The sequence below is a fragment of the Phalacrocorax carbo genome, chromosome 7 (genome assembly GCF_963921805.1).
Source record: "Phalacrocorax carbo chromosome 7, bPhaCar2.1, whole genome shotgun sequence".
Taxonomy (NCBI): domain Eukaryota; kingdom Metazoa; phylum Chordata; class Aves; order Suliformes; family Phalacrocoracidae; genus Phalacrocorax; species Phalacrocorax carbo.
The window spans coordinates 11015719-11030693 of NC_087519.1; the positions used below are offsets into that span (position 1 = coordinate 11015719).

The 14975-nt window shown below is 38.5% G+C and overlaps 1 protein-coding gene across 5 annotated transcripts in view; it reads right to left on the minus strand.

Annotated features, from left to right (window-relative positions):
- Positions 1 to 14975, minus strand: part of ADAMTSL3 (ADAMTS like 3) — a 193064-nt gene that overhangs the window by 50755 nt on the left and 127334 nt on the right. For all 5 annotated transcript variants that reach the window (XM_064456285.1, XM_064456287.1, XM_064456283.1 and 2 more), the window contains 6 exons: positions 12194 to 12351; positions 11118 to 11229; positions 8251 to 8389; positions 6660 to 6710; positions 2248 to 2452; positions 1259 to 1406 (listed from right to left, as the gene is read on the minus strand). In XM_064456285.1, coding sequence (XP_064312355.1) covers positions 1259 to 1406; positions 2248 to 2452; positions 6660 to 6710; positions 8251 to 8389; positions 11118 to 11229; positions 12194 to 12351 — 813 coding nt within the window. The remainder of the gene's footprint in view (positions 1 to 1258; positions 1407 to 2247; positions 2453 to 6659; positions 6711 to 8250; positions 8390 to 11117; positions 11230 to 12193; positions 12352 to 14975) is intronic.

Below are 14975 nucleotides of genomic sequence, written 5' to 3' on the forward strand. Positions count from 1 at the left end.
ATATACTGGATAATAAAACATAATTTACTAGAAAATATCCTCATGATGTTTGAGCTCCATTCTGACACCCCTTTTCACTGAGAGAGTACCATTAATTCTACTTCCTTCCCTCATCTTCCCCAAATGCAGGCAGTTTCAAGTAGACTGCAGCTAATATCTCAGTGTAATTGATTATCATAATAACTTTATAGCTGGAAAAGAAGCCAGAGCATAGCAAACATATGTTGTTCTCCAGATAGACCGGCTTGATTATAAAATTTTCACAGAAAATCGGGGGTTTTGCTGACTTAGCCAGCTTTCTCAAAATTGGAAACTTCACTGGCTGCTTTTGTCTGTCTATACATCCTACACTTCTGTGATGTTTTTTCTTGGAGTACTGTAAGCCAGTTGAGGATCTGTGCCTCCAAACTTAAGTAAAACCCCAGAAGAAGGTTCTTAAAATTGCAGTGCTAGGTTCTATTCTATGGTTTAACCCTGAATAGTTTTCTGCTTGAAGAATTCTCTAGAGTATGAAAACATCCTGAAGAGAAACATAGGGTTGTCTACAGAGAGCCTTCACTTTTTCTATGTAAATCTTTATGGTGAGTTGTGAAGGTCTGAAATACAGCCTTTCAAATACAAACTGGAAGCATGGGAGCAGCACCCGCTAAAATTTTCTGGGCCCAGAGGGACAGAAATGAGCAACGGACAAGACATACTAGCTTCCCATCTCATCTTTGTCTTTTATTTTCACTTTCCCAGCTACTCTTTTAAGCCTTACTAACTTTTTTAGAGAATTTTTGTCAATTTACATCATTGTTACAGATCTTTTAAATATGCAGAAGTGGAGGACAGAGAAGGAAAGCAGTTTGATTATAACTTAATGAACTGATGAGGGCCACTGAGAATGTTGACACATTTAGTGAGATGTAAAGGAACAAGATCGCAGGTGATACATACGGAGTATCCCTTCTGTTTCATTATTGAACAACTCCTCCTCCACATGTTGAACTCGTTAATTCTGGTTTTCACAATGTGACCAGGATGTATAGATTTAGTTAGCATGTTCACCTCGTGACTGTCTGGCCACATTATCAGCAAAAAATATCAGCAGGGCACTTTTCCTAGCACCAATAATTAAAACGCTTTTTCCTGCCAAGACTGAAATAAGTCCTAGTAAATTCCAGCTTCTGGCATTTCTGAAAAAGGTTACCAGGGGCTTTTAATTCTCTTAACAAAAATGTAAAGCAATAACAGACCCAGACAAAATTCCAGTTACCTTTTGGCTTGTAACATGGTATTGGCACGATGCACTCTTCTTTTATGTGTAGTTTAAGTTGTGGATTACAACCACCGACATGCTGCCCACGGTGGTCGATACACAGCACTACTCGGTAACGCAAGCCTCGGCCACAGGTCACCGTGCACTGCAGGAGACAACGCAACCATCTCACGCTGTTTCTTTTTCATTACATTTACAAATACTGTTAAAAGGCAAGTTAGAAGTACTGATGATGTGTTCGCTAAAGTTTTTCCACAATCAGTCAGGTATCAGAGACATATGTATTTGTCCCTGCTTTGCTAGGTATATAAAGAAATGGTTGATGCTGGAAAAAATTTCTAAGTTTTGGGAATGCAAGTGGTTTCTTGGGGTTCTGTAAAGCTTATCTGATTGGCAACAGTCTGAAACAGAGGTGGCGATGTACTGAGAATATGCTCTCTCACAGTGGTCATTTTCAGTTAAAGCTGGGTCAGACGTGCTGCAAGAACAGTTTCTTCACTTCATGTCAGTGATGTCATTTGGATGAACTAAGGAATTATAGAAGTGTTGAGCTATCTGACTGTATCAGATAACTACAGCCAAGATAAGTTGGCTTTATGTTCTTGTTACTATAATGAAAGGTAATAACACTGGAAAATCACCCTTGCAGATATGTCAGCCCCTAGACAGACATGCCTTTAGCTATTATATGCAGTGAAATATTACATTTATCAAGAACCGAGAGACAAACAACCTGTTTGCGAAGGGGCCCAGCCTTTGGCTCTAATTTCTCCTCTGTGTAAAGCAGGAATTCAACCAGCATAAATAATTCTATATGCGTTTTTCTCCACACAGACATGTTAACATTTTGACTATCAAGCCAAATTACCTAGTGCTTGCAGGGCTATATTTTTCCAATAGCCCTATGCTCACAAATACATGGTGACACAAGACTAGAGGCTTTCTTTAGAAAATGAGAATAAAGGTCCAAATTACTTTGAACTTACTTGAGACCATTCCATTGCCACCCATTTTGGACAATCAAACAGATTGCAGGTTTGAATGACTTTGGGCTTAGGGGCATACATGCATTTCCATTCTTCCACTTGCAGTATCTCCCCATGAATGGTCTCCTCTACACAGACAAAACTTCTCCTCTGAATACCACCTCCACAGGAAACTGAACAAGCAGTCCAAGGGTTATGTTCCCACCTGGAAAAAGAACTCACATATATTAAAAATAAGGCTATTTTTTATTCCACTCACCTCTATTAAAAGTGCAAAATACTGAATCCAACCTTAGTGTCATTAAAACCCACTGATAATTTGCTTGCTGGATTCTTACCACACACTAAATACAAATACATTGAATTAGAGAGCTACCTTGCATTATTCTAGGCTTAAATTCATGTGAAAATGAGAAGAAAAATAGAACTGTAAATTTAAGTACATTTCCCAAAATAACTGAAAATCTTACTCTCATACATGAGTTAAAGACCCTAGAGTATACTGAGTTCGATTACTGGAATGATTTTACTTGCAAATAGTCTAAATCATCTAAATAGGATATTTTTCACAGTTAATTTACATGGTCACATATGCTCTTACTACCATTGTCAGAGACTGAAAAGCATATGTACTTGAGATCATACAAAGTCAAAAGACAAAGACAGATCTGGCTGTGCTGACTGAGGGTGTTATTACCCACAGTTGCTCATCACTGCCCACATCATGCAGACTACCCTTAAAAAGTCTGTTCATGAAAGGATTTTTATGGGAACTCTAATACTTGCTTTGGGTAAAACCAGCCATTTCATTCCAAACTGTCTTCATCCATAAGGACTGTGAACAAATTAAATTGTGACAGGTACCATTTGGCTGGTCACCACTGCAGTTCTGCAAGAGTTTTCCACCCTCATTGAAATGCCATTGAATGTATTTGCACTTTCCAACTTGCTTCAAGCAAAAGGCAGCTGCTCATCCATTTCAGCTGCTTTGGCTAACGTAGGTGATTTCTCCTGAAGCAGGGCGATGAACAGATTAATAAAAACTCGCACAGCCCTAACAACCAGCAGAGCTCTGGGGTAGTAGCCTCCAACAGAGGGATGACAAACAACCTGCTAGGAGGGAATGTCTTCAAAATGGACATCTATCCAAGAACTCAGACCTAACTACAATAAAGATGGAAAGTGCTGCACCATCTGAAGTGAGAATTACATTAATGTTTTTAAGTTACAAACTCTGTGTCATTTATGTCTTATGAATGTACATTTAAGCAATCACTTCTCAACAAAAACTAACTTCAGTCATGTCCTCCTGCTCCTGTCATGTTTAGAGACAGCAAGTTTCTATCACAGCATTTGTCTATAGGTTCCACTGACCCCCATGCAATTTCTTCTCACCCTTTACCTCCTAGCTCTTGCTTTCCTTCCACCACCCACCCAAATCAAAGCTAAAGCCTGGGAAATTATAGCACCCTGCAGCACATCTTGTGGTTCATCAACGTCTTGTTAGTTTAAGACCTATTCCTATTACAACTGCAGGGGCTCAGAAAGGATCATGTAAAAAATTATATCCGTTATGAACAATGGATTCAGCAAGCACTACAATATCCTGCCAAAATCAATTCATCTAGCATTATTTAGCTATCATAAAGGAAGCCATAATCTCAAAGTAGGTGAAGCAAAGGCCTATAAATGAAAGGTAAATGTAAGTAATTACTACCCACTTTCTGCGATACAGCAGGTAAATCAAGGACAGGTCTTATTTTAAGCAATTCATTAAATTGCCTACAAAAACATATTAATCATGATCAGGCTCAACAGAAGAATGAGTATGAAACATACAGCAAGCCATGGAACATTAACCGTAGAGTATATACTCCAAAGCACTCAGAATAAAGCTGTATGCCCAGATACTGATATCATATCACAAGTACAAAATACATTTGAAGAGCATCAGTTACACTTTTCTTTGACTTAAATGAATAGCCAGTGTTAACTCATTTTCTTAAAAAAAAGTCAGGAACTAAAGAGCAATTAACTGTTCAATGAATTAGTAGCTCATGGATTTATATATGTAAAGCTCACTGTGCTATGCGTAATACTAGCCTTGCAAGTGTTTATAGCATGAAGTTTTATAGTTGTTTTTCTTTATCTCATCAGTTTCGAACACACTCCAGATCCCACACTCCCATAAGCATTTTCAAGATGGAGTGAGGTCCATGGCTACTGGGGAAAAGGGGGGTCTTGGGCAAGCAGTCAAGGAGATACTTTCCAGAACCCACAGCTGTCAAGGGATCCTCAACAGTCCAACAAGTCTGAAATAGATGGAGGCTTTCCAAAAGCTTTAAAGGAAAATTTTCATCCTGGGAAATTTTTATATTTATTTCAAAAGAATTCTCCATCTGTAAAAATATTTCAGTGGGGCATTTACAACTCTAGCCACAGGAGAACTCTTTCAAGATCTTGCGGTGCGCACCATGACTTTCCCACAACTTCCTTGTGTGAATGGGAAAGTAGTGGTAAACGCCACAGGAGTGCAAAGCAGGCCTCCACATGGCCCTCTTGTTATGTAGGAGGTGTGATGTATGACTGCTGGTCAAGGTGAAGGAGTCTCTACAGCTTTGCTGAAGCATATCTGCAGTACTTTGGTTTTCGGCCTGCTTTGCAAGAACAGTCTTGGGTTAGCATGTAAGAAATAGGTAAGAAAAGAAAAAGCAAAAAGAAAAGGTGGAAGAAGCCCCTGGCACAGACTAATGCATTGCAGTTACTTGACAGGCAACAGCACAGAGAAAATATATCCTGCTACACTGAAGCAAGACCAGCAGCTGTGCTGGACCAGATTCCCCTCCTGATGCAGGTATACAAACCAGCTGTTTCAGCTGTTGTTTTCTTTCAGAAATTCCAGCAAGAAAAGGTGCTTTTACATCTTCATTGTGTTTCTTTATGCACCCTCCCAGTGGAACACAGCCTGTTTCCTCTCTGTCTTTCCTGCTGGCACCAACTCTGAGTCCTGCTTGGCCATCTGCTACCTTACAGTTCTTACTCCTGAGCTTCACCCAGGAAGACCATGATATCTTCTGACAGGACACACTGAGGTGTCGAAATGAGGTGGGCCTTTGGACAGGACACACTGAGGTGTCGAAATGAGGTGGGCCTTTGTCTGTAGTTCTCAGTGATTGAAATAAGAAAACCTGCCCACAACTTTATCGCAGACATATTCTATCTCACCACAGTGTCATGCAAAAGTGCTGAGCAGAGTAAAGTGCAGAAAGGGGGATTAAATTTCTCTTCCAACTGGTCTCCAAGCCCTGAGCAGTTCAGAAGATGAAATACTCATGTAAATAAATTGTGCTGAGTTCCAGAGGAGATCTGAAGTACAAAGGAATTGGCAGAAGAAATGGAAGGGGAGAGACACAGCATACAATAGTGGAACTTTACAGGATAAAGCCGTAGAGAAAAAAAACCTCAATTTATGTATGAAAGCCAAAGTACATCACAGGACAGCAGATCCACAACAAGCATAAACTGCTACAGAAATAAACTATGACATTTATATCAGCTGTAATCAGTAGCTCCACTGAGCCGTGCAAGTCTATGAGTTCATTCTTATTACTTCATATCTTTACTTCTTTAGAAAAATACACATTATTCATTTCATGACATAATAAAGCAGAGGTTCAGCTCAGATAAATATGCATCTAACTCCATCAACTATAATTTACATTAACAGTAAATCTGGCTCAATGCTTTTTAGTCCTACCATTCTTTACAAAACACCTAGGCCTTCCAGAGAAGTTTTACATTCTTATGATTGATTCAGGTAAAAAAAAAAAAAAGGCAAAAAACCATGCTCTGATGACTTAAGTTTAGGCAATAGATATTCAGACAACTAAGTATCTTTAAAGTGACATGTCAGCCTTGATGTCAATAAATAGAGTGTAGGTCTAAAAAAGAGCAGAAGAATGAGACCTCTCAAGGGAAAAAGAATTTCTAGAGCCCTGTTCTATGAAAGAATACATTCATTGAATACATCTTCAAAATAAAAACCTTCCAAGATTCCAAGACAAGAATTCATACATGCATTGTAAAGGAGATGCTCTTCTCAGCACTACAGTAGGAGAAAGCTTAGGGGGACAACTCATTATTCTAAAACCTTCCACATCAATATTTTCAAGAAGAGTAGGTTAACCACTCGCTGTTAAGCTAAGCATCCAGAGCACACTGAAATAAATCACAAGCTTCAAAAATTGTAATTCAAATTCAAAATTCAAATTCAAAAATGTACAGGATTGCTAGAAACTTGCTTTCCTGTACAGGAAAAGTTAGAAGATGTTCCGTGACCTTAGTACTCAAATAGTATGTTTGCAGTGAAAATTTGGTAATGCTGACACATATGCTATCCGGATTATACATACCGAGGAAGTGGCTGGAAGTGATCATAGGGCATGATTTCTTTAAATCCATCACTGTCAACAAAATAAATATTGCGTCATTATTTCTCATACCCGAGACTGTACGTCAAGTACATGCTTTTATGTGATCATGCTTAAAGTAATCAATTCCCAATGTGAAATGAGGGAATCTTACATTCATTACACATTACCCTTATGGCAAACTGTGACTCATATAATCTTACCTCTTCTCCACTTCATACTATTAAAAAAATATTAAGTGAGCAAGCCTTCAGCAGAGAAATTTATTATCAGTGATCCTTCAGGTCTGTCTACTTTATTAACAAGAAAACAGTTACATACTTATATCTGTAACAAAGACCTCTGAGTGGCAGTGAAATAAATGCATCACAGGATTAATCCTAGATAGGTCCTGAATGGTGCTTAGGACCCTTCTAGAGCTGTTTATTTGAACTGCACAGCATAGAGCAGGCATAAAGCCTTACTTCCAATACTAAGAAATACGGTATTATATCCAGTAGTACTTCCCTTTTTCTGTCTGTATAAGCCAAATTACACAGAAGAAGGTAATTATGCCCTTTCTTTCCCTAATTTCCCCATTCCAGCTTTGCAACATTTGGCACCCGTTGCCATTAAGCATTACTGAAGTCTTACTACTCCGTATAGTGACCCACTCTTCAGGAAAAAACTTGAAAGTCTGCACATATATAACTGTTAGAGGTCACTATCAACAATTATGTTCAACAGGAATGAAAGGAAATGGACAGTTTAGCTATAGGAAATGAAATCCATTGAGAGTGTTTCCTTTTCTTCTTGCATATAACTCTAGCTCGGCCAGCTGGCATATTAATGTGAGGTTCTGGGACTTGATACTGTGATGTTATTTTAAGATTCTTTAGTACAGCCAGGAAACCTCACCAGACAATCCAAAAGTTAGTTTGAAATACTGTAGTGCAATTCAATACAATTTATGTATACTATAGCCTTTATAATTTGGCAATAATATTCTGTGGTATTTGTACTACAAGTATATTTACTTTGAATGATTTTTAAAAAAAATTCTTAGTGTAAAAATACAACCCCCCGAAACTTTAACAATTAAGTGTCAACTCCAGAGTACAAATAAAAAAATGAAACTTTTACAGTATGCAGATGAATAAACCAAGTTAAACCATGTGCAAAACTTGCATGCTGACTGAGAACTGGAGCTACTGCCTCTCTAATGAGAAATCCTGAATGGCGGAATCAATAAATCCAAAAGCAGGCAAAGAATCTGTCCTCCTCACACAATGGCACAAAATCCTTGTACTAGTGCTATACCACTCAGCAAAAGACATAAAGTAGAATTAGACCTTGAACAGACAAATTAATATTTACAATATCTCTGTATAAAGCGAAGTCTCCTATTCTGCAACATCGAAGAAGTGTCACAAATCTATTGGCAGTGGTGCCAGACATCAGCCTTTAACGCGTGCAATAATCAACCAAGATTAAGTAGCCTTAAAGAGGAAAAGAACTGAAATGAAGTAAACACGATTGTTCGTTCCTTAGTAACTGACTGTATCACACACTCAAATTTATTTTTCACACAAACCTAGATGGGCAGGGATCCATGTTGCATTCTTTTAGCTTGGGCTTTGGTTTCTTATTTTCTGGATAGTAATGACAATAATGGTCAGGAACAACACGCTTCAGACGAATATCCACGCATTCAGCTGAATTAAGCTGATAACCTAATGCAGAAGCAAAGTTAAATTTTGGTAATGGAGATAAATTAAAGCAGCCTTATCCCCTTCCCTCCCCCCCTAAATAATGTGCTACCCATTGAATTAATTTCCTGTGCTACTCTTCTTTGGTTTGCTTTTAAACAAGGAAATGCTGCACAAGAACATGGAGGACCAGATCTTCATTTAAGGCAATTCAGCATAACAACTATGTTAACTTATCTTAACACTAGATGAGACACTGACACATTATTCCAATAATATTCTAAGTATAAGGGTAAAAGCGTACATTTTTGTATGTGATTCAGGAATACATGTACTGGAGCAGCTCGCCTGTCACAGAGGCAACCCTACAAAGTCATATGGTTCTACTACATATTACACAATTTATATTTGCCCCCCCCAAGGCGGAGTTACCATGTATGTTAGAGAGCTATATTACACAGACATGCATGCTAAAAAAAATATACTTAAAAGAGAAAGCCAGAGGAATTGAAGATGAGATCCAAAAACATTGCTAAGTTAATCTGTAGAAACCCAAGAAATAGTTTCAAGAACATTCCTAGTCGAAGAGCCAACAAAAGAAAACTTGAAGTAACTACTTGGTGGAAAAAAATAAAAAAAAGAAAAAAAATCTGTGTGAAGAGTGGTTACAATAAGGGATCTGAGTTTTATAAACCACTAGGTTGCTTTTTTGGCTAAGAAAAAAAAGACTCATTCAAAAGAGCTGACTTGGATTTAAACTGAGGAGAGGAGAAGGATGTTCTGGTATGTGCAAAGAAAAAAGTTTGAAACCACAAGAATTAAAATCCAAATACAGTCAATAAATTCACACAAGTCCCAGTGTCTACTGAAAAGGCTAAGTATCATATATCAATGGCTTCACTTGTGTGTCTCTTGGCTGATTCAAAGTGTCATCATGCATGAGAGTGATAACCATAAAGAAGAACTAAGCAGTTCCAGTTCTTGTAAGTACTGAAAGGACCCAGAAGATATGCCACTTGCAAACAAGATAAACACAGTTTTTAAACATTCTTGCTCATTGAAGCTTGACCGTGTTTTCAGAGATGCCCATCACACTCCCCCTTCCCACACACGGAGATTACAGAATTAAATGTAGAAAAAGCATCCAAGTGAAGAATGGTATTGCACTGATTCCAAGTCTCTGTTGTGAGGAACTTTTCCTTTTACTACCAGTAAAAGATGCCAAACAGCCAATCTGAACACAAAATCCGCTTTAAGATAACAGGTTAAAGCCAGGCAGCTGCAATACAACTTCCCTGCATGCCTCAGTAATATGCCATTCTTAATGGTACTACTTTCATGGGTAAGCTTAGTTTCTGTGCTTCTTCAGTTACTGGCCTCTCTCAGGACTGCCATCAAGAGTGTCAAGCCCTGTTGATAAAGATACCAGTTTCCTATTATAGACATGCAGTTACAAAGTAGGGCATTGAAAACCCTGGCTAATTTCAAAGTGATTGACAGGTAGCTATAATTTTCAAACCATAACACCAGTCTGAATAAGGCTGGATTTGAGCCAATAACTTTGAAGGTAAATATGTCCTTTAAGTTATCCAGTGTTTACTTGCAGTCCTCAGAAATAACTGTGATGCTTTACACTTCTTCCCTTGTCAGACAGGTTAGGGAAAAAATTCATAAACACAGTGCAATGGAATCGTCAGAGGATATGTATTGCCACTCACAGTTCCAGCAAGAATCACACTTCACGAGGCCAAGTATCTTCTAAGATACAGTAGTTTCCTGTGGGACTACATATTATACACATGTATTGTCTGCATTTCAGATTAAAGTGAGGTGCAAGTGCTGAAACGGATGGTCCATCAAAAGATCCCCAGACTCTGCTTGTGCTTTAAGTATCTTTCACTCTGTTTACTCCTGTCCTAAGTAACTATTTAAACCATATTTGTACTCTCTAAGAAAAATCACTACACCAGTACTGCTAGTATCCCAGTCTGGTTTTCAGGTGGCCTGGGTAATGCTAGCTGAACTGAAATAGCTATCTACAATGTCAAACACTCCTCCTCTCATGAGGTCATGCTTTTTGCAGAACCAGACTTGACAAGCAGCGGGCTGGGCTGGATGAGCAGTAGCAGACCTGAGCTGCACTTCGTTTCACCACTGTATAAGCTGCAGTTATTAAACCAGGAGTAGGTGCTATGGCACGCTACCTGCTGCTCCTGCTATCATCACTAGACTGAGTCTCTAAGATCAGACAGCCAAAGATATTGATAACAGCTGCTCTTTAAATTCTGTTTATTTATTCTGCTTTCTGTATAACTAATTTCTAACTAAACTAATTGTTCTAAAACTCTCCCTCACGTCTACTACTGTGGCCAGAAATACCTTCTTTCTTCATCTCTTGATTACCCTTATTTTAAAATCTCACTGTATTTCTTTGCTTACTTTCCCAAAATATCCTTTATGAATTGCCATTTTCCACTTTGAATGTCATATTTTTATTTCTTAGTGAAAGTTCTTACTCAAACAAGCATTCCTTACGGAAGAACATGACTTCCAGTAATATAAGGTATAAAAATAACTATGCTCATACTAACCTAACCAACCAACTTAGCTGCTTCCCTGTCATTTATTTTTCTGAAGAACCACCAGTGTGCAAAGAAACACATTTCATTAATAAAAATGCAGGACGATAGTTGTAAATCAGCCACTTTTAATCTTCAGCTGTAAACACTCCTGAAGAATTGCCGTTACTTACCTCCTCCACATGTCACTGTGCAGGGGAAGAACTCTGTTTGTCTCCACTGATGGCTGATGGGTTGATAGAAAAAGAACTGAACCACGCTTTCTTTTGATCCAGAGTACCTGGTCTGAAGAAATTTCCATCACAACACATGTGTATACTCTACTCTTCAAGTCATTTCAAAACATAATTCATATACGATAGCAGTGCAGGGAGTAATATGATAACAGGTATAAAACCTCCAGGAAGTCTAGAGTAACAATTACATTTAAGTTTCCAATAGTCAAACACATGTATGTTGCTTTGTTTTTCAAATTATTGAAGGTACCAACGTGACTATTTGATCATCTATCCTTGATTGGCAAAGTTCCTAACCCTATTCTTCTGTCCTACCTCTTCATTAGCAAAATTTTTTTAAATTTGCTGAAGAGTGAAGTCTATAATTGATCTAAGTTCATATTCAGGCAAGTCTAACCTCACGTGACATTGGAGATGCAAAAAAAACCCCTACTGAAAGCCTGTTTCTACAACATGACAGAAAAAGCCAAGTATGTGTCATAATACCGAAACACCTGTCATCTCCAATGGAAAACTGTGTAACTATCTTCCTTTGGCAGTCAAATATTGATATGTTTCTGCATATATGTATCCACATGTACGATGCAAGCAATTGGCATGTGGTCTGGGTAGGAGAGAAACTTAAAAGGATTAGAAATGGTCAGTAGCTGGATAAAGGAGATTCTACGGTGCTGCTGGAAGCAATGCTCAGATTCAGTAGGTGGCAGTCTTCAATTGGATTAACACCAATCCACTGCACAGTACCACACTGTTATTCTTTCAGTAATATTTAAAACAAAAGTCCTGGCCATTTTCACCATTAAAGTTCCTGTGGTACTTTCCACCACAGCGAAGACATTAACCTTGTAACATTTCCATTTGTTTGGATATACTTATTATCTCTGGACTATAATTAGAATTCCTTATTTGCCTGCTAAAAAATTTTGTTGTATGCTACAATCGGTTGGACAGCCACCTACTCTGTTGCACATACTGGCAATATCTTTGTAGATTTGTACATATACACATCCCACCTTGATAATGAAATCTGCTCCAAGAGGTCCCTGGATCTTTATGATTTCCCTGTCTGTACTCTTCTGAAATTCAACAGTTGTATTTTCTACGACAAATGTTCCAGGAGCATTGAAACTGTGCTCTCCTTTGTCTCCTTGTAGTGTCTTTGACTCTATAACTAAAGAAGACACATGCAATTAGTAAATTTAAACAGGATATTTTTTATTTTCAAGGAAGTCAGAATGTAGTGTTTACAACTTCGCCTTGCAAGTACCAGTTTATTAATGTGCATTAAAAAAACACAAAGAGTATCTGTGAGAATATTAGCTGCTTCGGATTATAGGCTGATATATAATTGTATGACATGGCAGCACAGGAATATCTGCCTGAGCACACCGCGCTCTCATACCAGGAGCACTTCTGAGGCAGTTTTTCTCTATATAGTGCTCTATATAGTTATACAGCAATAGATTCAGCAGGACAAGCTGAAAGAAATGCAAAACAGAGAGAATCAATACACAGAAAAATAACTCCCATGCAACTCAGAAGCCTAGCAATTTCAGCAATCAGTCTCCAGAGAAGCCTGAATGATGTCAAACTCACCAAACACTCACCTCAATACCTGTATCACTCTACCCATTCCAGAGGTCATTAACTCAACTTTGAATATTTCCCACATGTGCAAAAGGCACGGCCAGGAGGTGGGTAGAGGCAGCACTGCCGGAGGGATGTCCCTTTCTCAGAACAGGTGCCGATGAAAACCCTTTTTGAGTGGTTCTGCACTCCTTGGAAACAGGTTAAACTAACAGCCCATAACCTCCAGAAGACAGATGAAACATTTTAGGATTGAGTCATTTCCGCAAAATGACTGAACTGGAAGTGGACAAAGCTAAAGGAAGATATTAATAATGAAGGTAGAATTTTGGGCTCTGCAGAATACAGTGTATAGGCACAGCAAGATGCATGACTTGAAGTACACTGGTCTGGGTACAATCTATCAGAGCACTGCATTAGAAAACCATGAATCTCAGATGAGCTCAAGGAACTTTTTGAGGAGTTACAAATACTGTCTTTCTCCCACTACCTTGCCTTTTTTGTTACTTTAAACAGAGTTACCTAATTCAGACTAGATAATTTAGGTTAAGAAAATCTGCTTTTACCTGCACTGAAAACATACTCTGAATGTGCAATCCATCCATTACTGTTTTCTTCCTTAAAATCCTTTAAAATACAAATGCATTCTGGAGCATCCCCACCAGAGATTGTGAAGAAATTCTGGAAGTAATTAACTTCCTTGAAGAGGTACCAACATCATCCCAAGTTTCTAAGCATTAGGTTCCGCTATGCTCATAGGTATAACAAAGATCACAGATATGGCTGGAAGGAAGTTTAAGGAAGGATATGTTTCTAGGAAATGACTTTATGATGATCATAGAGTAGGAATCTAGTGGTGAATCCAATGTCCTTTGTCAAAGAGGAAAAATAAATCTCTGGGAAGCAAAGTGCCCCACAGTTCAACACACTTCTATGAGGAACAAATAGATATAAACATATGACAGAAAAAGCAATATTTATTTAGACAATTACTACACAGTTTTCTTTCCTGATTGCATCACAAAACAACCTTTTAACTATCCAGAACTCAGCATTCTTGGATTAAGCTTCTGCAAGCCTTGACCCCAAACTTACACTGCTTAAGAGTAAGTATTAATGCACGGTGCCTGTTATTCTGTAATTTTGTTGACTAAGAGTCAAATCAGCATATCTTCCAACTCCACATAAAGTCAGCAGGATCCTCAGGAGTACAGGACCCCTCTGAAACTAGTGTTCAAGATTACAGTGCAAGACCTCTGGCTGTTGCAAAAACGCATTAAAGATGTTGGTGACCTGAGCTGCATTACTTTACAGTCATTATTCTAATTGTCTTAATAAAAAAAAATAAATTATGCTTTTCTAAGCACAAACCAAGAATATTTTTCAGCAACCAGCAACATGATAACTCACTGAGAGCTGACATACGTTTATGTTACAGCTACAATAGATTTGAATCCAAAGCATGTGTTTATTTGCGAAGTTCAGCTATAGAGTGATGGCCTGTATCTCTGGAGGTCATGTCAGTGAAGCTTAGAACAGCTGCTCAGATTTTCCCAGAAGTGTGTCACACAGGGAGATGAAGAGCTATTCCACAGCACAATGGGTAACCTCTGATGCAATACATTCCTGCTCAGTAGTATCTAGGGCTTGTCATCACAGGTTTCTAAAACAGAGAGAAACCAAGCATCTAGTGTATGTAACACATATATAACATAGTAATTCTTATTAGGGAGCGGTTCCTCAAAATAAAACTACTTTATTGATTTCAGAGCAGTAGCTGGGAACAAAGGTTTTACCAACTGGATTACAGGCAAGGTTTAGAAAAGAATTCACCAAATGTTTATTTGTTCTGCAGGGTCCTGTAATCCTGGAGAGGTGGGAAGTTTGACTTCAGGAGTAAGCTTCCCCATCCTAAGTTAAGGAAACATTTCCTTGAGGGGTCTTTAGGACTCCAGATGTGCAGAATCATAAGGACAGGGATTTCTCTTGAGTGCTCACCTGTTTCTGTGCCTAAAAAGATAATCACTAGTGCCAAAGGCTTGTAACTGTCTGTCTCTGTGTTACTTCCCTTACCTTGATAAAAATAATATTTTCCCCATGGAAGTGCCTTGCCCAGCTGCAGATGGAAGACCCGCCGCAAAAGCCTCTCATACTGTTAGTGGCAGGCAGGAGTAGGGCAGCGTGGCATGGGGAACCCACAGCAGATAC